Source organism: Corvus moneduloides, chromosome 3 (assembly GCF_009650955.1).
Source record: "Corvus moneduloides isolate bCorMon1 chromosome 3, bCorMon1.pri, whole genome shotgun sequence".
Lineage (NCBI taxonomy): Eukaryota > Metazoa > Chordata > Aves > Passeriformes > Corvidae > Corvus > Corvus moneduloides.
In genome coordinates, this window is record NC_045478.1 from 37,217,713 (window position 1) to 37,241,455 (window position 23,743).

Below are 23,743 nucleotides of genomic sequence, written 5' to 3' on the forward strand. Positions count from 1 at the left end.
TCAAAAATCAGGTTTTTTGTTGTAGCTACACAAAGCATATAACAACAAAGTCACTGAGAAACTAAAATTAAGTGTAATGCCACAAATAAGATTTTCATGGGTCAGGCAACCCTATTAATTTACGTATCTAAACTTCGCTTACCCTTTCTTCACTCTTGCAAAGTCAAACGCCATTTGTCTGTAGGAAAATGCTTTTTCATTCAAGTATCTACTATAACGCCTTATAAAGGTGGACATGTCATAACCTGCAAAAAACAGTTACGAATTTTACATTTGATTGTCATGCTTGTTTGGAAGTTCTTTAGTAAATGATAATACACAGCTGCCAGACCCCAAGATTGTGTGATTTCTGTTACACTATGCAGCTTCACATACAGAACAGGCAGCACAAGACATCTTTCAGCTTCTGAAGAAAAACCAGTAGTGGTTCACCAAAACAAACTACCACTGTCCTCTACTTCCAACAGATTCATGCAATGCACCAGTGGCATGGTTCCTGGGGAAACCTGATAGAGGTCTCTACATAGTTATGGGGTAATATTACTTCATGGCAAAAAAGTTACCCCTCTCTTAACAGGGAAAAATACCAATTTAGCAAAAAGTTTGTACTGAACTGGTACAGTTCTTGGACTTCCAAGATAAAGCTCAAGTTCAACTTAAACACTTTTTATTTTATGTATATTAGTCACTCTGACTCTTACATGGACCTTCAAAATTCCCCTGACTAGGTTTACCAGAACAAAGAAATTATGATGGAATCCACAGAGACTAGTGCCTTCCTTGAACTGTTAAATCAGAAATCCTCAAGGCACATAATACCGTACAAGGCACCTCAAGCTTCAGTGCCCTTTAAACCTATGATATCTGAGCAGTTAGTTTTACAGCCTGTCCAGCAGTGTTTCTTCCTCTAAGCCACAGAGATGTGTGCAGAAGGCAACTCATCTTCCTCTTCGATTCGGGTCCCTTTTTGTTACCTTTCTAAAAATCCACACCTCTCAATTCAGTCATTGACTATATTCTCCCTTAATATCTCTCACCATTAAGTAACCCTGCCAACTCAGGCAAAACACTACCAAATCTGATGCCTCATTATCTATGACATACCATGTATTATCTATGAAATGGCAATTCAAGTTTAAAGAAAGTAGTGAAGAACACAAATGCATGAATTTAACAGAATTAATTGCTGCCAAATACCAGTGTCTTTGAGCATATATATATATATATATATACACACATATATCATGTTTTGCTTAGATGAACACACTCTTAGTATTTGTTTAGCTTTGTTCCTGCCCTGTTACCATGTCTAAAAGACGCTAAAGTTTTTTTGGCATCACATGTCTACATCAAGAGATGAAGTAATGTGGCATTGCTTTGAATTTTCCCATTATTGTAGCATTCCTGTAGTATGCATACAATCTACAAATATTCTCTGACAGCTGAAGAATTATATTTTCCCTCTTTTCTGGTAGAGCTACCATGAAACAAGCTTTTCCTCTGTTAATTGGAGGCACAGGAAAATCCACTAATAATTCCAGCATGAAAAGTAGAAAAGCAGGCTTTGTAAGATTCAGAGGGAACAAGTCCTTAATTTCTGCCTAGACCTTTCTAAATTCATGACTCAAATCAAATCAAAACCAACAGTTCTTCTGGTGCCAACAGCCCTACCACTAAGCAGTTACAGATAATGCCTAAAAAGCACAGTGTCCCCAGGCAACTGAATCACTATTTAAGACTGAGTAAAACCCAAAAAACTAAATGGAAAATTATCCATTTCAACTTTTAACACCCATAAGAGCTAAGGAGATAGCTGACCCAGCCCAGATTTCAACCAGCACTTGAAGGATTTGTACAGCTTCACCTTTTGAGTAAAAATATTGCAGGAGATGAGAAATATTGTTCTGAATTTGTTCAGCAGTTCACTTGTGCTCCTGTATTTATTAAGTACTTATAAAAAGTCTGCAGTAGCACATTTTAATATTATTTACATCTTAAGAACAAAGGAGCAAATTAACAATAGTATCTTATTTAAAATCTTGCTGAGATTACAGACATAAGTAGGCTTACCATGAGATCCACTTTTGTCCAGAAAATTGCTGAGATTGAACAATGTGTTTCTAGATGCCAGGTACTGAATAAATCTCTGCAACACAAAGTCATTTTTCTTATCACATGCTGCATCTGAAGGTTTTGTACCTTCTAGAAGCATGATTACTTTCAGCATACAACATGAAATCACTGGTTTTTGTCTTAGCCTGCAATACCTTCCTCAAAACTTTTTTTTGTCCATTCAGATTAACTACTTTTAGTTAGAATCTCTAGTAAATGTTCTACTGTATATATAAAAAATAGATTATGTGCAAAATACAAAATACATTGCAAAAGGAGCAATAGAAATGTTTAATGCTCAGGGATTTGAGGGAGCAAAAATTTATCTGCTTACAAAGCACATATCCAGGCTAGTCCCAGACTTCTCAATCCATCAGCCCTCTGTTTCAGCCAAGCTGAAGGCCTGTTTTAATAACAAGCAAGGCCCCCCATCAAATACAGGGACTAACAGCCTGAAACAGAGAAATCAGATAAGAATGTTGACCAAAACTTGGAATGGAAAAATAGGAGTAAAAACTTACACTGTGAGAAGTTCATTGCATGAAAACACTTTATATACAGCAGGGAGGAATTGTTTCACAGTCATACTGAAATTCTTTAAACATGCTGTCTCCTTTTATGCAAACATATGTGCCCATTCAGGTCAATGAAAAGCAAGGATAAGGAGAACTTGATCCAAAAGGCTAAAGTTGAATTTACAGCTCTAGAAAGATTTTAACATTTATGCAGAAAAAACAACTATTTGGATGGCAGTATACACGTGCCAGAACACCAACTCTGACCTCAGTCAAAAAATCACAGGTAGTGTTTAATCCTGTTTAGCTCTGTTTTCACATTCAGTGCAAAAATTGTCAGCATCCTGGCACAGGCTGCATCTTGGTCTTATGTTATGGTTTTATAAATGGAGAGACAGAAAACCAGTCCAACTCTGTTGCTGAAGGTAAGTTTTCATCAAGAGTCATTCTTGCCCTTTGTTCTCAGGTCCTTACTGGTTCAGACAAGATGCCTCTGCACTACTAACACTTTTGGCTTGGAGTGTGTTCAGTGCCAATGTGGCCTTGCGAGAGCTGTTAACACATACCTCATTGCCATGGACCATTAGATGATGTGTGGTGACTAAGGCTTTGAATACGACCACCCAGCTACTGTTCGTTGCTCGCTCAAAAAGCGTATCAGCCATCTGAGGGATATTCACATTTGTTTCGTTAGTTGCTTGGATCAAGTCTGTAGGAGAGAGAAAAGGAAGGCATTAGGTGCTAAAAATATGACAGAAAGTCTGCAGCATGGACCAGTTCTCAGCCCACCAGGCTGCAGGCCGTGGTTGTGACAATAGGAAGTTCAGTGACTACATTCCACATTTAAAGAAAAGAAACAAAACCAAAAAAAACCCAAACTGAAATTATATTAGTACATGCTGACAGCAACAGTGGTCTAATTCTTTCATCCAACAATTCTGTCCTGAGCTATGACCAAACGTTTCTCCATCTTTATCCCAGATGAAGTTAGGGTGCACATCATCGTATGACTTTACTGTTTGCAGGTTTTTAAGTTAATTGTCACAGTTTGTTACCTCTGGGTTAGAGGAATAAGTACAACTGAATTCTTCACTTACAGGTAACATGTCAAGCACACTGAACCCAGTCACATCAGCAAAAAGAGGTATCTCCAGAAACAGATACCCTAGTCATCACTCAGAGGTTGTTTTAATCAGCAAGCTCCAGCACACCTCCTAGAGTTTCTACAGACCCAGAAAGCAGAAGAGTGCATTCAGGCATGCATTAAGACCTCCTCAACAGTGAGAAAGAACACCAGGAATGACATTAGTTTATACTGAAGCAACTGCACCTTACGTAGAAGAAATAAGGCATTAGACTGTCTTAGGGAACAGTAACATACAGCTTGGTGTCCTGGACATTAAGAAGATGTAAACTTGCACAGAAGAGTGCATGAAATTAAGGTAAGCAGTTAAATCATAAACAGTAGGGCAGTAAGCTTTCCACTATCCTCTATATCCCACATCTACTGATAGGGTCTGTGATTTACTACATCACCTGTCATCTACCGACTCCAGTTAGGCAGCCAGCAATTACCTTCTACAAGCTATCACCTATTTTTGAGACACAGCTGGAAACTGCATACTGCATACTGCAACTGCATGACCAAAACCCGTGTGATGCCACATACAGCCCTAGGAAGACTTCAGGAGACAACTTTATGCAACAACAAGAGCACCAAACACAGATCTAATTGTAGGGCCGAGGCTTAAAGTTTGAAGGCCTAAGCAGGAAAAATTTAAAAGTTTAACTACTAGACTAAGCATTATCTGAAATGAAAATACTCGCCTTTTACTTTTCCTCAGAGGAATCATTGTTAATGATTTCTTCCCCACCCCCAGACTAGAAATTTTCCTCCAACTATTCAAGTCTTTCAGTGATTACAGATATTCTACCTCAAAAGCAGACAGGGTATTTTATGACTGATCCATGCACACCTAAACTATGCGAGTCTACAAGAGGAGTTCAATCCACTAGGACAGCAGGGTCACCACTTTGCAGACTTCCTTTCCCTCCCCTACATAATCCCATGCAATGGAGAGCATTAATGCTGCCAAGAGTGGAAAGTCAAGGCTCAACATTAAACTACTGATTCTGCCTTTGCAGGACAGGAGAAGCCCAGAGGTCAAGTCTGTCTAAACAGATCAATGAGTCACATCAGATACGGAGACCCACCTGGTGTGTAAAAGAACCCACACTGCTGCAGCAGAAGCATTCAAAAGTTCAGGTTTTGTTTGGTTGGTTTGGGTGTTTTTTAAAATCCTAGCACGTAATCTTTATGGGGTTTTTTCCTTCTATTACACAGACTTACTTACTTCTTACTAAGAAACCTCTAGCTCAGAGTCACAAGCTTGGGAAAAACACAGTGCTTGCTTGCACATAAAACTGTCTATTGCATGGGCATAAAAGCTGCAAGTTGCCTTCAGTTTTAGGCCAGGGGAATGATTTTCTGGGATGAGACAGGAGAAAAAAATTTTATGATCTTTTTGCTAAGTTTGAATTGAAGATGTTTGTTGTCATGGCATTTTGTTGTCTTGGTTATGGATGTTGGGTTTGAGTTTTTTGCAGAACACCTTCTGAAATGTGTTTATTACTATAACCTCAGCAATACTACCCTTGAAGGAGGAAATTCTGCAGACCAAGTATTATAGTAGTAAAGCCATGCTATTGAATGACAACAGTTCAAGATCACAGAGCTCTAAGAATTCTCCTTGAGCTTGTTGTACAAACAGGCCAATGATCTTTCACTCTGTACTGCTGATTAATGCATTACAGAAGACAGTGGTTTGTAAAAACCTAGAAGCAAGTCACAAGTGGCTTGCTCACTGTTTATCCTGCTCAGAGATTTTACTGCAAGTGACAGCATTTGTCTTATTAATATAAGGAAATGCATCAAATTTGTAAGCTTTCCGTCTTGGGCTTCAGTATGTAGATTTCTGTGAAAGAGGGACACTATAAATTGTGTATTCCATCGGTGCACTTTAGATAATGAAACCTCAGAGGAATTCACCCACAGAAATTTTGGCAATGGAGGCAACAAGGCACTGCTGTATGATGCCACAGCACTGCTTCTGAAGTCACTCAGTCATTCCTGTCTCCTCTCCAAAATGCTGGAGGGTACAGCATCTCAGACTGCAGCCCTGAATGTTTTAGGACATGAGTAATTATAGTGTACAAAATAGAGAGGCATGATTAAAATTAAATCTACTACTTTCAGTGCACAGAAAAGAATTAAACCATGCATGAAGATGTCACTTGTCATCTGAGGCCAGAAAAAGAAGATTGAGGGTGGGGGGATAATTCTTGCAGAACTGTTTCCCGTTTAGTCACACCACAAAGATAAGGTATCCAAGTTTCCTGGATTTCTTTCCCCAATACCACAGCGTCTCAGCTTAACCAGCAACCATCAGCATCTGGAGTGAAGCACCAGCACAGCTAACTTTAACAAACTGAGCAGCAGAGTTCGGTGGCTAAGCTAAATTTTAAAATAAGAGTCAGAAAAATTAATTTACTTTAACATGGTAAGGAAGAACAGACACAAGGAAAAAGAAAGCATATACAGGAAAAAAAGTCTAGAAACTACATCTTCAAAACACACAGATTCAGACATTTATGGGTTGGACAGTTTACAAAGAGACAATAAAGCTTAGTTTTCCAAGGAAGTCACAGGTACATTTGTTAATACAAAATAGGGAATATTAAGAAGTAACAGATGAAGAACAACTCAACAGAAGCCATATGAAGCAATCTTGCAAAATTGATTCCATTTGAGGCACACACAAGTAGGGCAAACAAGGATTAAAGGTACCTTCCTGAAGCAGTTTCTGCTACTGCAGGCATCCAGTACACTGACACCTAATTCCCAAACCCAGACACCAAGCTCAAATACCAATTCCAAGCACAGTAAGAAATCAGGAATTGTACTGCAGTAGCAGCAAGTGCTTTTATCACAACTTTCACAGAAGTGATTGGAGAATGAAGACCTATATATGCTTTATTTGAATCCATTAGTTTACTGTGGGACTAAATTACAATTGCCAAATCACAGCACATGACTTCTCCTATTCCCTCTCCTCACATTTTCATAGTTGTTATTTTAAAGACTTCTTCAATTAAAGATACATTTTTAAATTATAATTTTACTTTGATATACTTTTTCTAGTTAAGCTTTGAGATGGAAAATCAATGCACACAGAAGAAATAAATGGTTGTCAATTCTCTGACACCATAACTTAAATCTAAACAACAATCTTTAAGCTCTTGGACAGGCCAATTTTTACACCCAGACTTAAGACAATTGAAATTTAATCATACTCTAGGTTTACTTCTCTTCCCTAATTAACACCTCCATTAATAAAAAGACGAACCTGCCTAATAGAGGAAGAATGGGAGAGACTTCAGTGAGGCAGACTGAAGTAAGTTAAGCTCTCTCTTCATGGCATTTTGAAGAGCCCACTAAAAGATGGGACCAGCTTAGTGTTTATTAAGCCCATAAGGTGAAAAAAGGGAACAGTAAGAACATTTCAAAGATTTCAGAATTCCAGACTCTTTCAGTCTCATTAAAAACTAGTTTCTAGTTTTTTGTTTTCTTAAAGAGAGAGATTATACAATACTTTAAACAATCTCTCTTAGTCCTCTTCCTTTCCAGATTGTATTCTGGATCTGGGCAGGGATTTTTCCTGGTTTGTTTCAGCCTTCCCCCCCGCCCCCCAATTCTTTAATAAGCAGACCTGGGATTTCCAGTTCATGATTAATTATTCACAATTTACATTCCAGTATGCAGAGAAACAGCAGCAGCGCACAAGACCTCCCTGTTCAGAGGAATATCAGTGCCAGCTTAAGAGCAGCTGTCATTCCAGACTGAATTAACACACAAGCTGCCTCAGCATCTGAGCTGTGTCATACATTCAGTTCCCAAACTTTGTCAAATCTCTCCAACAGTAACCCCCTTACAGACCTTCCTAGCTATTACTCAAATGCTGCAAATAGTCTTCAGGATGTTTTTTTCTCACTTGTAAGTATTTAAATAATGCCTTGAACCCATCGAAAAGGAAATGCAGGATTGTTCCAAATTCAGGCTAGCCAAGAACAGAAAGAAGTAGCTCAGAGTAAGAGTTTTCAAGCATCAACTAAGAAAGTTAAATAGGCAAGTAAGAGTACAGTTCCTCCCCTGCAAGACAGAACTGTATTAGGAAGCTACTACCGCATTGTGCTAACCAGTGCAAGAGCTGAACTTCCATATCTACAGACACCTGACCACAAAACAGTACTGGAAAGCAGAACAAAGTTACCAGTTTCTGCTTCTACAACAGTTGCTCATAAGAACATTAGATAATTTGAATGTTGTTGACTTTGACTATCAGGCAATTCCACAGAAAAGAGTTTGGAATTCATTTCTGAGAATATAATTTATCATTTATTCTTTTCACTTCCAGCTTGCCCTGTCTACACAAACACACAAGTTGATCTGGCTTGTAACAATCACCCCAAGCAGAACAGCAGTCCATGCTGTCTCCTCCTTCCTCCCCAAAATTCTGCCTCAAGGGTTGCTGCATCTCACCTTGATGCCAGCAAGCCTACCCTTTATCAAAGTCCAGCATCTTTTAGATATTGCCTTGGAACCTCCATGCCTATGACAACTCAACAAACCTAAACACAATCTTCCACTGAGCACGTGCTCTCCAGGTACTATAGACTCCCAATAATGCAGCTGTAGCCCTCGGGGGACTGCTACCTCCTCTCTCCAGCCTTACTTCAAAGATCTCCTCCTTCCAAAATATATCTCAGACTCTTGTGAGGACAAATACTTGCTGCAGATCCTGAAGTTTGAGAGGTCACAAAAATCAATCTTGGAACCACACAACAGCACCCCACACCAAGTTTTTATATACAATTTCTTCCTTTCTGCCTACTCACAGGCATATTTTACTACCCATAGTATTAAGTGTTTTGCAGAACCTATCAATCACATGAAGGGTCTGCAGACAGGGTAAATGACTGAGTACGAGCAAATTTCTCTTGAAGCATCCTCCAATTTCTCTGCCTGAGAGTTTAATTAGCCTTAGAATCATCTTACTATCTCACTGCTCCTTTTTAAATACAACGTTGCACCACCTCCTATAGTATCAAATACCTATTTTGAAACAAAGTGAAAAATCTACTGCCCATACACATTGCTGGATTTTATTCCAACATACTTCCATATGGTTTGCACCCCTCCTTAACCAACATATCAAGGCAAGTTATTTGGCTTTAAGTCACCTGCAAAAATCACCCTAGCTCATTAGCAGTGTTACCTCAGTTATGCTGCACTTGTGTTCCCTCTGGTCCTTAATTATTTATATGTATGGCTTTTCCTCCTGAGAGGTTCAGGTTCAGCTCTCTTGGAAACAGGAAATAAAAGCCAATCACCAGATGGTCTTCTGCTGGATCTAAAAGGGTGCAACCACAGCAGCTGTCTCTCTAAGTACTTAATAATGGGGGCAAGGCGTGATTAAAAATAAAGATCTTGCTTTAAGCAATTCCTTCAAGTTTCATGAACTATGAATATTTTTTACGTAAAAGAGAAGTTCCCAGAACTCAGAGCTCCACTGCCTCTGGGGGAGAACAGCACACACGACCTTTAATGTTTACAAGGGGAGTAGTACAACTGAAAGGAGACATTCAGGACACCTGCAGAAGCTCAGTTTTAAGGAGATGTCACTGAGGTTTTAAGTATAGTCATTAAGACTGCTAATTAATTAGCGATTAATATATTTTATGAATAAAGTCTGAGACCTTGCTGACACCCATGACCCAACCAGTCAGAAGAATAGAAGTTTCATTTTTACTCAGGAATTACATATCTGGAGTAACAGCAGATAGGCTACACAAACTTTCTACTATAAACATGCTATGGAAAGCACCTTTTTAACCTCACACATATGAAGTCAGAACACTAAACAAAGGGGAAGAAGCCCCATGGTCCAAGAATTCTGCCTGCTTTCTTCCCAACTACAGCTATCACAGCTTTTTTAAGCATCATCACTGTAGGAAAAGTATTAGCTATTAAGCATGGAAACTTTTCCCTGTCCAAAGTCGTAAGAAGCTCAATCTTGAACCTCGTTTGTACAGAATTCACTCACTTTGAATACCAAAGAATCTGTCTCGGGCAAAAATACAAGTTCAGCAAAGTGGAGGAAAGATGAGAAATCACAGCTTTAATGATCTTTCCCTCTAACCCACAGAACCCACTTCCAATCCTCCTTCCATACAAATCCTGCTCCACAAGTAGCTCAACAGAAACATGCATTTTTCTGCTCAAATACAAGAATTAAGCATTTCTGCTTAAGTTGATACGAAACACCAAGTAATTCTGGAGCTAAATGTGCCACTTCTCTATTTTATTGATTTACTGGAAGTAAGAGCTGAGCCACAAATCATCGTTGCACTACCTTTTTTGTATAGCCCTTAATAATTTAGGATATGCAAAATTCCATTTGGTGGACACCAACCAAAGGTTATAAAGTTAAAATATAATAGCAATTGTCTTGGAGAAATGCTACTTCCCACCCTATTGTAATATGGCATCTTAGATGCCAAACTCTAGGGGGAGAAGAGACATGGAAAAACCGTGCTAACATTACAAATAGCTTTTGACCAATAACTTTGCATGAAAAGGAACATTCATCCTGCATGGCAAATCTCAGACCACATTCTACAAGACATTTCCTTCAACACTTCAAACCTGGAAGCCTTAACCAAATACACATTAATTTAGAGACGAAACTGCAACCACCAGCCAATCTTCTGCCAAGCCTTCAAATCATTTATTCAATTTCCTCTAAGGGAATTGTTCTCTCCCTCCATGCAAGCATTAAAGTGACAGTTCTCTTGCATCCTAGCTCTTGCTGCAAACAACAAAGCAATTTTAAAGGCATTGTAGAGTCACAAGATTATTGCTTAGAAGGATAACAGTCAATAAAATCTACTGAAACGACTACTGTCAATTGCCTACTGACATTAGGGACATCCACAACCTGATATCAGGATTCCAGCTGTGGCCTATGATTATCCTTCCATGAAAGTGACCAACCCCTAACATTACCTGTTGGTTGTATCAACTCATAACTCTTGTCACTTGGGTGCTTGCTGGAATAGCAGTAACAGGATCAACTTCACCTTTTAGCGGAGAGTACAGCTACACTAGAAACACAAGAATTTCATGTTTGCCTCAGTTGCACTGGGCCATTTACTGTAATCTCTGCACTATGGCATTTTCTAATCAGCCTTTACATGCTGGGCTGATCTTACACTCCAAGCATATCTGTCAGAAAGTGATAATCAGCTGAGGCATGGTAGCAGAGCTCTTTCAGTTGCCATGCTGGAATCTGAGAAGAATTCTACACCCAAATTATCTCCTTTCCTCAGAAGACCATTTGTTTTTAATAAACTTGTAGAAATGAAACTATCACTAGCCTATCAACTCTGCCCAGAACAGCAATTTGTAATCCCCTAAAAAGCTGAACAAGACTGAAAATATATTGCAAGAAGCCTGATGTTCCAGCTCCAGTACTTAGCTGTTACATGTTGGGAATACATTAACAAAACAAAAAAAATTGGGTGGGGATGAGAAAATGTGCAAGCAACTTCAGTGCCATGGTAATTAGCTACAGACTTTATGCTAGAAAGAGATCAGTTGGGTAGGCAGCCTCAGAAGATGACACATCTTACTCAATACCCAGACCATGGTCCATGCTTTTCCTACTCCCTCAGCAGGATTATTCTCAGAGTTGTCAGTTTGTTCATCAGTGGATGCCACAGAATGACACAACCTGAAATTCTTCACCAGGAATGAAATGCCCACAACCATGCAGGCAGCCCTGTTGAAAACATGAACATACATGTAGGAAAAAGAAACCAAGAGTCATGCAAACCTCTGCACAAGCCAGTGCAACAGTATGACCTCCTGGAAGCACACTGAAGCAGCTCCAACTAAGAAGCAAGTACTTTCTAACACGGTTGCTATCATTTCAATCCATTGTCTTGTATCCATGGTATCTACCATGAAGCAGAAGAGTTCCTAAAACCAGATGGCTGCCTCATATGTGAATGTTGTGCCTTAAAACAGTCTTTTTAACGAAATGACTGATCCTTCATAGTTAAGAAAAAAAGGTAAAATATGAAACCGTGCAACTCCTTGATGTCCATTCCCTTGTACTACATCAGCTAAACAATAATCCTTTGCTTCTGCCACACAGGTGAGTTTAAGTCTCAAAAATTCTCAAAAAACTAAATTCTACTTCCAATAGACTTGACTCTTCAACATGAGCCAGCCGCCTTTCACATACTGCAGATTTCCTGATGTTGCAAAAAAACCCAAAATCTGCTAAATTCAATGGAACATCCACCTGAGAGGTAGAAGATACAGTGAGGACTACTAACATTTAAAAAAACCTGACAGTATTAAGTAGCTATCAACAGTTGGAAGTCACCAATGCCTCTGGATGATGCATTTGCCACTGGCAGTAGAAGTCTCCTATCAAGCTATTGATGAGTGAGGAAGTTGGAATCCATCACACAGGCTCACACCCAGGCAGTGAAGCTTTTTGCCGAGTCAGATCTCTGGATTGGAATACCCAGAAGTGCTAATTTAATTTCTAAGCATGATATAGAGCATGATATTTGAAAGGTAGTTTCTCATAATACTGTCTAAGCAATTTCCAGCTTTTGGATTAACAAGAAGCAGCTCTTTAAACTCACCTATTACAAACACAGCAAACCTTGCCTGTTAACACTCTTGCCATTCACAAACAAAAAAGCAATCTGAAATTTAAATCAACTTAGCAAAACCAGAAAAACTCTAATGTAGTCTTTCATAGTCATTTCATAGAATGAAAGATCAGATCAGAAAGTCACAGGCAAGGCTCACACATGAAAATACCATTGTTTCACTTGCTCACAACAAAACACAACTCATGATAAAATGTAAATGTTTTCTAAACACTGGCACACTAAATATGCTGAGTTCCTTCTGGCTTGCTGTCTCTTAACAGAATGTACATTTTCCTATAAATGCATTTAGATGAAACTGTAAAATTTAAATTAAGAGCTACAGGCACAATAAACATACTTTGGATTCCAGAGTCATACAACAGGATCCAAACCCAAGTCTCCATTTGAAAAGGTTGGATTTGAAAACTTCAGGGTTGCTAAAGGACTGATGCAATGACAGGTTAACGTCTTCATCTATATTTGACCATATGTAATGAGAAACAGCAGCCTTCAGAGGCAGGAAACAGACCAGCTGGCTTGTCCCTTTCACACAAGTCCTACACTTCCTGGAGGAAGAAGTGAAAGGAAGAGTCCCGTTAAAATCAGTTTGAACTCACACTGAAGTGCATCTACGTCGGCTCCTCAACAATGCTTAAGACGTGCACCCTCCTAGTGCTGTCCTGCACTGTGGCAGGATCCCCGACCACTGCCTTCTTCTGAGGACCTTCCTCTAAACTTGTCAACTTGCATACATTTAAACAAGGTGGGCGACAAGTCAGCATGTTTTATTCATGCTTTGAGCAGTCATGTCTTTCTCTCACTTCTGTGGACGACCATTTCAGAACATTCTGTAAACTATCAGAGTGATTTAAGATATATAACAAAACTATGCCAGAGGCACCAGGAGCCTGCCAGGCTCTGCAGGCTAACCCCTGACCATCTGCTACGGAAGCACCTGCTGCCATCGTGTCATCAGCGCTCGTGGCAAGCCAAGAGTCAGTTTGAAGTGATGTACTGTACTGTCAGTAGTCAAGCCACAGCCTTGTATCACTTCTTAGGACAGAAAAGTTTAAGACACTTTCTTGAAAAGACATGTCCTTTGGTCCTTTATTTGTATGGTACAACAATCTTAGCTCAAGTAGACACCAAACTCTCCAATCTACCCTTATCAGTGTTTTGCATCTCAGCCATAACCTAGTCTCCTAAACACTTAGAAACAAGGAGCAAAGAACATTGTTTTCTTTTTCAATTCCTTCTCTGAGTCAGTAGAGCAACCTTGTCAAAGCATATGGCTTAACTGTTTTGTTGGAGCTCTGTGGTCCAATTGCAACACAGGAGTTCCTGCCAATTTGCTTTTTACCTGTGGTAATTTTGCATATTGGCTCACGACCAAAAGGAGTTGATTGCCACAAGTCACACCCAAGCAGACATGTCCTGTCAGCAACCTGCAGTTCTCAGTACACATGGGTGGCAAGGTTTGGTGGTCTTCAAGCATGATCATGTCTATCTACTCACAAAATCCCCTCTACAAAAACCATCGTAACACATTTGAGTTTTATCAATAGCTAGAAAAAATAGACTCTAGGAAAGGCAACTGACTGACATGCTGCCTCAGCTCAGATGGCCAGAGTAAAAATTACATAAACACACAACATTAGCATAACATCAGGACCTTTTAGCATCCAATCCCTTTCATTAAACTAATTAAGATAGAGATATAACCTACAACAAAGCATGACATCACATTATCCTGGGCAGAAAAGAGAAACAGGAGGGCATTTAGACGTGGCTGGTCCAGAAGGAAGCGCTAATATTGTGCACTGTCATTTCCTGTGCCTACAACTAAACTGTGAGCCTCAGATGCCCAGTGAATGCCCCATTTGCCAGCAGCCTAGAAAATGCTGTTCTAGTATTCCACCTACATTCATTTCAAGGCTGATGTCCAATATCACTTGTGATGCTAGTGCAGATGGATAGTATAGTATATTCCCTCTCTTACTGAACTACAGCTCTCAACTGCTTCAGTAAATGTGTTTCACAATCTAAAGAGAAGACTTTATGAGCACAAGCAAAACATGTTTTGTATTGATTTTGAGTATTTTCAGCCAGCTCTGAAGTAAACAGGATCAAAATAGCAAAATTAAAAGCATTAAAAACTGTTTTAAGGGTCTAGCATATGGTTTGCAAGATTCCAGAAAAAGCAGACCTTACCATACTCTGCAAAGTGACAAGCTAGCCTGTGGCAAGTATTCCAGTTGTCTTCCAGCAATTTCCAACATCTGGTTTATTCAGGTTAATTTAAGCCACCAGCTCTCATCCAAGCAAAATTTTGGACAGAAGGAAAACCAAGCATCCGTGCCGAATCTGATGGGGTGTGATACTCTAATATCAGTTTACCAGTGAGGCTTCACACTGCAATCTTGCTGGTACTGCTGACTCAGAGGAACAGAAGTACTGCTGCAAACCCTGCGCTACAGACCACTGTCCGCAAGGCTACCAAGAAGGCTTCTTCTATCATCTCATTTAGTCTGAGTTCAGGGTTCAGTCCTGTGCCAGGTGACCCATCCTTTCCTTTATATGTCCTGCCCTGAGATTCAGACCCTGATTTCCTGCCTTGCTTTACTCCTTGCTGTTTAGTTTTTATGGTATTTGAAACCCCTCTCTCCAAACCAGGCAGGATACTATTCCTAATCTGCATGCCATGTGTTGAAGCGTGGAGATGCAAGGTTTATCACTCACTGGTGAGACCCCTGTACTTACGCTAGGCACACAATAGAAATTGTGCTTTTCCACCCTTACCAGCATCCTGATCTGTGCTCCAAAAAAGGAACAGGGCATGGTAACTTAAGGATACTGTTTGGTACTGTTTGGACTCACCTTTAGGCTACAGTAAGGCTGAGGGAAGGGATATAATGTCGTCACTCCAGCCCCAATTTTTCCCCATCCTCAGAAATACTGGAGCCAGCTCCTTCAGCAATACTGTATGTCCACAGCTGACTGAGGAAGGTCTATCCCTTTATTTTCTTCGGTGACAGGGAATGAACTCAATGTACAAGGCAAGGTTTTGGTAGCACTGGGAAATGCTGGAGCTGTGACTTCTGACAACAGGGGTCTCTTCCACAGGTCTCAGAGGATATCTGCTTCAGCACCATGGAGTGCATCCTGTACCTTCTGCTCTACCTCTAACCTTGGTGTACCCTTTGCCATTTCCTTTTCCCACTTCCTCTGTCTGTCAAGTATTTTCTGCTTTTTCGTGGGTTTGTTTTCCTCATGATGCCACAAACTTGGTGGATGGGCTTAGCTGGGTATTTCAGCAGATCCACCATGGAGCTGGCTGTGTCTGGCACAGAGCAGGTCCTGGTCTCTTCTCATAGAGGCCAGCCCTGCAGCCAACAATTTGTCACAGACACCCAGCACTGGGGAAGGTAAGCAGGGCAGGAAGAGCAAAGGAGTCTCAAGAATCTTGAGCAGCAGTAGAAAAATATTAGAAGCAGTGTGCCTCTACTATACTACCATTTCTTCAAAAGTAGGAACCGTGATGCAGGAAATTCTCCTCTTTGGCTACCAATTTCTCAATCCAGCAAGAAGCAGAGAAAATGAGTAGCCTTCAAAATGCTTTATGCCCTTCAAAACTATGCTGTCATCTACTTTTAAGCGCTTCAGGGGATCCTTCACATGGCAGAGACACAGAAGCATGGGCTGACCACACTTCCTGAGCATTTTCCTGGAGACTTCACAGAACTCCTCACTAGAGTGACAGGCCCATGTATGGCATGCACAGAAGATACAGGGTTTAAGAGTGAGGCTGGGAAATCAGAGACATAGATGAAATCAAAACACAGAAAATCAATCAAATCCGCATATTTTTGTTATTGTCATTTAGAAGATGTTCAACTGCTGCCACCTCAGATCTAAGAGAGAAACACTATGAGATTATTATGAAACACACTCAACTACTAAATAGAAGTCTCTGGTCACTGGGATCCTGACCATCTCATAAACAGCTACTCCATCAAGGTCTACAGTGGAAGTCAATACAATAGAAAGACCTGACTTGTCCCAGAATTTGTCATCCATGACCTTGACAAAGCATGTTTAACAGAAAGATCTTTCTTACTATTGAAAAAGACTAAGAATACATGCCCTCAGGACTAGTCAATCTTTATCAAGTTACACTGCTTAGATGAAAAAAGTTTAACATTACAGTGCCTACTCACTTTTCTGTTCCCTCATCTTCCCTCTTCCTTTTCTTAGGCATTGCACCATAAGACAATTTGCACACAGAACAGTTGAGATCCACAGGATCAAGTGATCCTGCCCATATTTCAACATCTGGATCTTAACATGAATTCAAACTTCTACTCTGATTCAAGCATATTTTGAAAAATTAGCTAAGTCTTAGCTTGATTAAAAGGGCAGTCTTCTCTTGGAATTACACATGCCTTAAAAACAGTATGAGGCTGGGGGAGGAATTGAAAGTTAATGCCACTTAAATACTCAAGAACAACTAATCTAAAAAGCCTTCTTATTACCTCCCCTTACCCATGACAGACATTTCTACTCCTATTCAGAGATCTACATGCCTCCAAATGAAGTGTGTCTTCAATACCCTTTTGGGAAAGGACATGGTAGAAGCCCACAGAAACAGCCATTCAACACAAAAATTGATGATGAGTCCTTACACACAATAAATGTGCTAATCCAACATCCAATAAAGAATTAAAGAAAATAACTGCTTGCTTGGATTTTTTTCTTTTCAGGTGTGAGAGCAATTCATTGGGGTGACAGAGGAGCTCACACTATAACATCCACACCAGCTATGACAACAAAAGCCAAGACAGAGTATTCCAGCTGATCTTCAATGGTAACATTTAAACAAAGTCAGTTTTCTCACACACAGAAACTGTGACAAATTACTGCAGTACAAGATACAGTGAGACATAAAAGCAGTTGCATTAGTAAAGTGTGAAGGATTAAGCCCATTGTGTGCAGGGACTCCGTGCTTGGCAATGTTCTTGACGATTCTCCCACAGCCGTAAAGACCGAGTGTCACCTGGACTGCAGAGCAATGCAGTACATCTGCACTCCTCCCGCTAGGAAAGGGCCACAAGTGCCAACACACTTGGAACACTCCCCAAATCACTTCAACAGCAAACTACTTCTGAAATATACACATCCTGGTCAACCTTATCCTTTAACCCACCGAGTCAACAGACACTGAAGTCTAGGGACTCAAGGCAGTTCCAGTGACCCCCACCTTTCCCAAAAACAGAGACAGATATTCATCAGGAATAAGACAGAGGTTTCTAAGGCTAACCTGTGGGACCTAGCAACTTCATCTTTACAAGCCTAGGCAAAAAAGTTTGATGCACTGCTTTTGGTCAACAGACACTTCTATTTCAACACTGAAGACCACAGTGACTCAAACTTGTTAGGTCAGCCGTAGAGATTGCAGAAGGTAGAACACTGCAGGAAAGAAGTGTCTGTATAAGCAAAATACAGACACCACCCTGCAAGTTCAGTTACCACCATGAATTAAACCATAAACTTCTTTTTAGAGCCTCTCCTTGCCAGGTACATGCAAATATGCAAAACTAAACTTGGGATGAAAATAAATTACAGCAGATACACAGGTCATCTCCACAGCCACAGAAAATCAAATCCTGATCTTCATCTGCTTTGCTTCCACTTTTCACAAACATCTCCCAGCTCTTGATCAGGCTTCTGGGAGGGTCTTCTACCTTATGAGAATTATTTTGAAGGAGTCAGGAGACACATGTGGTCTTCTCAGAATACACACTGCAGAACTTCCTCCTGCTGCAAAGCAATTCACTCAGCAAAATAAGTCAAGGAAAATCCCAGCCATTTTTATCATTTTCACAAACAGGAACTTGTTACAACCACCTGCAGATGCAACAGCCTCACTAGTTTTCAGTTCACTTCCCTAAATGAAAACTTGAAGGTCTGTTTCTGAGTGAGATTCTATGAAAAGAGCTGAGATCAACTACTTTCCCCTCATCTATCATGTGTTTTCACATTTGGAAGTCATGTTATTTCCTTTCTCCAAAAGCATCTCCCTCTTGATACCATCAGAGTCATTCCCATTTGAGGCTGGAAGCAGTCTTGTCCCACACAATTAAACCCTTGGTGAAGCCTTAACACGTCTTTCAGAACAATTCTAAGAATCAAACTCCTATGCTGTGCACAAGGATTGCCTTCCCACTTGAATTATAAGTTTATATATCCTTAATGTAGACCATATGCCTCATTCACCCACTCTGCAATGGCCCTTCTCACTGCATCAAAATAAAGTTCTTAATTCCCCATTTCTTCACAGGAATAGTAATTTAGCTAACAAACATTGGTTAGCTGAGGGATAGGAATCCATATCATTGTGGTGATTTTAAGACAACTTTTGGATGCCAACAGTTTTATAAGTCCAAAATGGTCAGAGCTCAACCGTCCCAAACCATCAGAGCATCCTAGCTTTACATTCCTTTTCCCCCCACAGGGACTTGAGAAACTCATTTAATGCCATCTGGCACTACTTCCAGCAGTTGCTGCAAATTCACTAGTAGGAGATCTGGAGTTCAAGCAAAAGGTAAATCCTGTTAATAAGCATATGATAGCAACCAAATGATACTTTAGTACTTCTTTACAAGACAAGCCTGTCCAGCACCCAGAGCCCACACCAAAGGACAGCAGCATCTATATTACAGTCTGTATTTGAAATCTACAGCAAGTACAGAAAACCACACAAAAGTAAACACTTAGCAGCTCAGCTTTTCTACACTGAAGACATTAATTCTGTTCTTTTCTCCCTTCCTTACATACCACCTCTCACCTTGTCACCTATTATCTCCCTATAACCCTCTGGAATTAGTATCTTCTGCAGAAAACATATGAGGACAGGCATCATTGTGTCCTATCCTTACAGGACTACTTAACCCATGTGAAATAGTTGATCTCTCAATTTCATTTACAAAGCCCAGTTGTTAAGTAGGGCAGTGGAAGAGAGGTTGTGTGACTTGACACCTGGCCACTAAGACACTAAATAAAATTATGGAGTTCCCTAAGGACACAGAATCCCAACATTAATACCAGAATTAGAGCTCTTCATGAAGTACCACTCCAACCATCACTCTCTGTGATGAACCTGAATTTTTAATCATCTAAATCCTTCATACCTTGACATAAAACTTACTGTAAGGCACTGGGAAGTTTTTACCTTTCATCCTTCACATCTTCAAATGCTACTTATCCAACTTGAAATGCACCCAGCCAGTTAAACTCTGAACTGTTATTTACAGCTTGTAAAATAGAAAGAAAAATGAGCAGGCATATGTCTTCCCAAGAAATTATAACTTTTCTTCCTCTTGTATGTGTGACATGCGGGTAGGTATGAAATTGTGTGGAATTCTACTGGCTTCTGTCTCCACTACAACCACTTTCTTAAGTAGTAATATTAGCACCAATATCCAAACACAGACCCTTTACAGTCCTTAATATAACACCGGTAGATTATTTCTACCTCACTTTAATCCTGCCTATTCCAGATAGTACTTTTATTTATATATATGTACATACACACAGAAACACAGAGGCACAGCATGCTTTTAAATACATGAGCTATGCTTTTTTTAAGCTAAAGCTTCTAGTAACAGATACGGTCTGCATAGGACAGTCCAGACAGAGCCTACAGATTAAAGAGTGTTGACAGCTACCACACAACATAGGACAGACATCAATAACCAAGATGATTTTTTAAAATATACAAGAAAACATGACAGAATACATGATATCATGACCAATTATCTATTTAAACAACAGTTTAGACTCCAGTGAGTCTTCAGTCAACGCTGCTTACATCAGCATTTCTTGGACATATATGCAAGAGTATCTAGATATACTGAAAGACCAGCCCACTCTTTGGCACTTGGAGGGTAAGCTACGAAGTCATTAAAAGTGAAATCTGGAATTATTTTCCAGAAGTAATGCTACCTCCTTTTAACAAACACTGCATCATCAGAACTGTACCCACAAACACCTGCACCAGCAATATTTAGTAATGGCCAGCAGCCAAGAGACTGCCTGGTGTAAAACCTGCTGATCTTCACTTGAAAGTACGTCTTACCACGTCCAAAAAAACCACGAGAAACCCACTTAGTTTTAGATATTAACACCTGCTGTTGATCTGCCAACTTCAATGCTGGACAGAGATAAGAGTGGTAAACAAGGCCAATTAATATCATATGACGAAATTCTTTCACCATTCTACTACTTGCTGTCTCCAAGCAGGGACTGACAGTTGAAACGAAATCGTCAGGACGAAACATGACTAGCTAATCGTTTTCCGATAAATGTTTTGCCTCAACCTTGTTTCATGCCTTAACTAGCTTATGTCACTCCAGAATACATCATAAATCTGAGATAAAGCCAACAGACATCTTTAATAAAACAGGATGCAAACTAGTGGATAGCTCACAAAGTTGCTGTCAGATATTTGGGACCTCAGCAACAGCCCTTAAACTCTCCAAAGGTTGTCCCGATCTACAGCACGGCGTTATCCCAGTGCCTTGCCATTTAAGCACACCATCATCCGAACCTCTTCAGAAGGTTGTGGAGATGGCCCCACTCAAGCCCCACTGGTGCTTGGCCAGCTCTGGGAATATCATTTATGTATGTCTCATCCTAGCTTAATCCTGACAGAAGTAGGCAGTGACAAGTGTGCGTCCATTTTTCCCTGTGTCCAATTCCTTCCCCTCTTCCCAAGCCCCTGCTCCATAAGGTGCTCTTTCCACTTTCTTCCTGGATAAAAGGCAAGAGGTCATGAGAAAAAAAAAATGGCCGAAAGAGCAGTATTATGCAATAAGAGAAGAAATGCAATAATAACTCATCCTCTCCTGGAGATTTCCCATCACCCTTACGCTCTGCAAGCTGGATTAGAGCAAGCGTGACAGCCAGCCGGCTCAAAGGCCCACTAGAGTGCCCTGCGGGCAGGCTCCTCAGCCCCGGGCCTTCCCTGGGGAAACAAAAAGGGATGCTCACAGTCCAGGTGCTTTTTCTTGGGCCCCATCACTTCATGCGTGGTGGCTTTGCAGACGGCTCTGGCTACGGCCGATCCCGTAACGCTGTACTGAGCAGCTGCGATGCGATCTGTCAGCGTCTGACCCGACATCTTCGAACGGCGTGCTGGCTGCTGCCTGCTCTGCAGGGGCGAAAGACACGGGAGGGGAAGGGGAGATGCCGGGTTTGTGGCCGGGGGAAAGGCACGGCAGGGACGCGCACAGGCAGGGGCACACGCACACGGGCACTCACACAGCCCCGCCACACGCACAATGGTCCCTCGGGCAGCCCGGCCCCTCCCGAGGCGCAGCCCCCCCGCCCGTTGTGTAAGCCTCTGCCTCGCTAGAAGCCGCCTGGGGCAGAAAGAAGGGTATTTTAGGCGTTGCAAGGAACGCATGAAGGAGAAATAATGACAGCAGCTGAAGGAGGCTGCACACAAACACGGTGCGAGCCCCCGGGATGGGGGAAGGCAGCCCTCCCGCACCTGCCTCGGCAGCGCCCGCCCCACGAGCCGACCCGCGGAGGAGCCGCCGCCGCGCCCCGGCCCCGCTGCAGCGCCCGCGCCGCCGCCTCCCCGGTGGGAGATTATGGCACCGTTGCGCCATGTTCTGCCCTCCCGGTGCCTCCCCCACCGCCACCCCCGGCCCCGACAGAGACCCCCCCCCCTGCGCCGGGAAGCGGGGCGCCGCTGGATGCGGCGGCGGCGGCGCCCAGCGCCATGCAGCATCTCGGCGCGGGGGGACACCAGGATGGACCGAGCGCCAGCGGCCGACCTGTCAGCGCGTCCTTCCCTCCCGTCCTCCTGCCGCCGCTCCGGGGAGGGCACTGCCGGCCCCCGCCGCGACCGCTGTCCGGCCCGGCCCGGCCCGCTGGCGAGGAGCCCCGCGGCGCAGCACCCCCCCCCCGTCCCCCCGGCCCCGGTAGCCCCAGGTGCCGGGCGGGCTGTCCCCTCCCGCCGCCGCCGCCGGGGATGCGCTGGGCGTCCACGCCCGGGAGCCGACGCTGCTATTTCCAGCCGGCGGCTTAATCCTCCCGCAGTCTAATCCCCGCGCTACTGCCGCAGCAGCGCCGCCCCCTACCCCGGTGCAGAGGGCGGGACGGAGCGGAGCCGAGCGGCGCTGCCGCTGCCGCCGCAGATCGGTGGCCCGGCGCAGTCAGGTGACCCCGTTCCCCCACCCGCATCCCGCTTCCCGGAGGTGGCGGCGGGGACGGCCGGCGGGAGTTGCTCCCACGCGGGGGCTGTCCCGGTGTGGATCCGCGGCTGGGGGGAGCCGAAGCCTCTGATGCTTCCCCCGTCTGCATCATGGTCCTGTCGTGAACGCTTAAAATAGTGCCTTGAGGGATCCCAAAACTGCACATAGACGAGATTTCTCCAGAATATTGTTATGATGTTATTGCTATCAAAAACATCTGAAATATGTCACCAGAAGGGTTTTCTGTCTGTTATCTAAGATACCCTAAAGGTCTTGGTTACAACCCAGCTGCACTCGGGAGGATATATTGCTACAAATTTATTGTGTAATTGAAGCATACCAGAGTGATCCGTGGAGTATTGGGAAATGTGGCGTACATATATTACCATAAATTGGCTGAACTTAGTTTTGGAGTAAAGTGATTTAAGTGGGTGGGGTCTAAACGAAATGGCACTGGTAGCAATTACTTCGAGCTGCCGGAAGAACAAATTTCAGAAGACAATGTCAGTGCATGTTATTAATTAGCTGGAGAAAACATTATGTACAGTCAGTATTGAAGAGTTGTGCACACCAAGTGATAATTGGGTTGTGTTGCATACAAAGACATATGGCACCATTTTCATTTGTTATACTAGGAGCAGAACACTGACAAGGGATGGTCTGTGACAGTATGAAACAGCAGCTTTTTCACTACTTCATTCTTTTTTTTTTTTTTTTTCCCCTAACAACACAGAGCTTTAAAAGTCCTAGGTAGCCTGAAAGCTTGGGAATGCTGTTAAAATAATGTTCAAAAGTTCAAGTTATCTTTTCTGTGGGAAATCTCTTCCAAAATAGCTGTAAAATGGGGTGCCTTGGACCACTGAAGAAAGGTGTTAGGATTTTCACATTTTCAGTATTGGTTAAATCTCCTTCATTTTTGCAGAGCAGATAGAGATTTTTAGATTTCAAGATTCAAAATTTTTCTCAAAGGCAGTGCTTGAATATAGAGAGGGATTTAATTTTAAAAAAAAAGATGTTAAAGTGTATATTGCTGTTAGCAGTCAGCATTAGGAGTCTGCAAACTTT

At 41.9% G+C, this 23,743-nt stretch overlaps 1 protein-coding gene across 24 annotated transcripts in view; it reads right to left on the reverse strand.

Moving 5' to 3' along the window:
- SNAP91 (synaptosome associated protein 91) overlaps positions 1 to 22,664 on the reverse strand; it is a 64,400-nt gene extending 41,736 nt beyond the window's left edge. For 21 of the 24 annotated variants that reach the window (XM_032104941.1, XM_032104954.1, XM_032104953.1 and 18 more), the window contains exons 1-4: positions 21,468 to 21,627; positions 3,194 to 3,336; positions 2,071 to 2,146; positions 143 to 245 (exon numbers count right to left, since the gene is read on the reverse strand). In XM_032104941.1, coding sequence (XP_031960832.1) covers positions 143 to 245; positions 2,071 to 2,146; positions 3,194 to 3,336; positions 21,468 to 21,597 — 452 coding nt within the window. In that variant the 5' untranslated portion in view covers positions 21,598 to 21,627. Of the gene's footprint in view, positions 1 to 142; positions 246 to 2,070; positions 2,147 to 3,193; positions 3,337 to 21,467; positions 21,628 to 22,258; positions 22,368 to 22,564 lie in introns of those variants that run through there. The other 3 variants (XM_032104936.1, XM_032104935.1, XM_032104937.1) reach the window with 3 other exon arrangements.
- Positions 22,665 to 23,743: the final 1,079 nt, after the last annotated feature.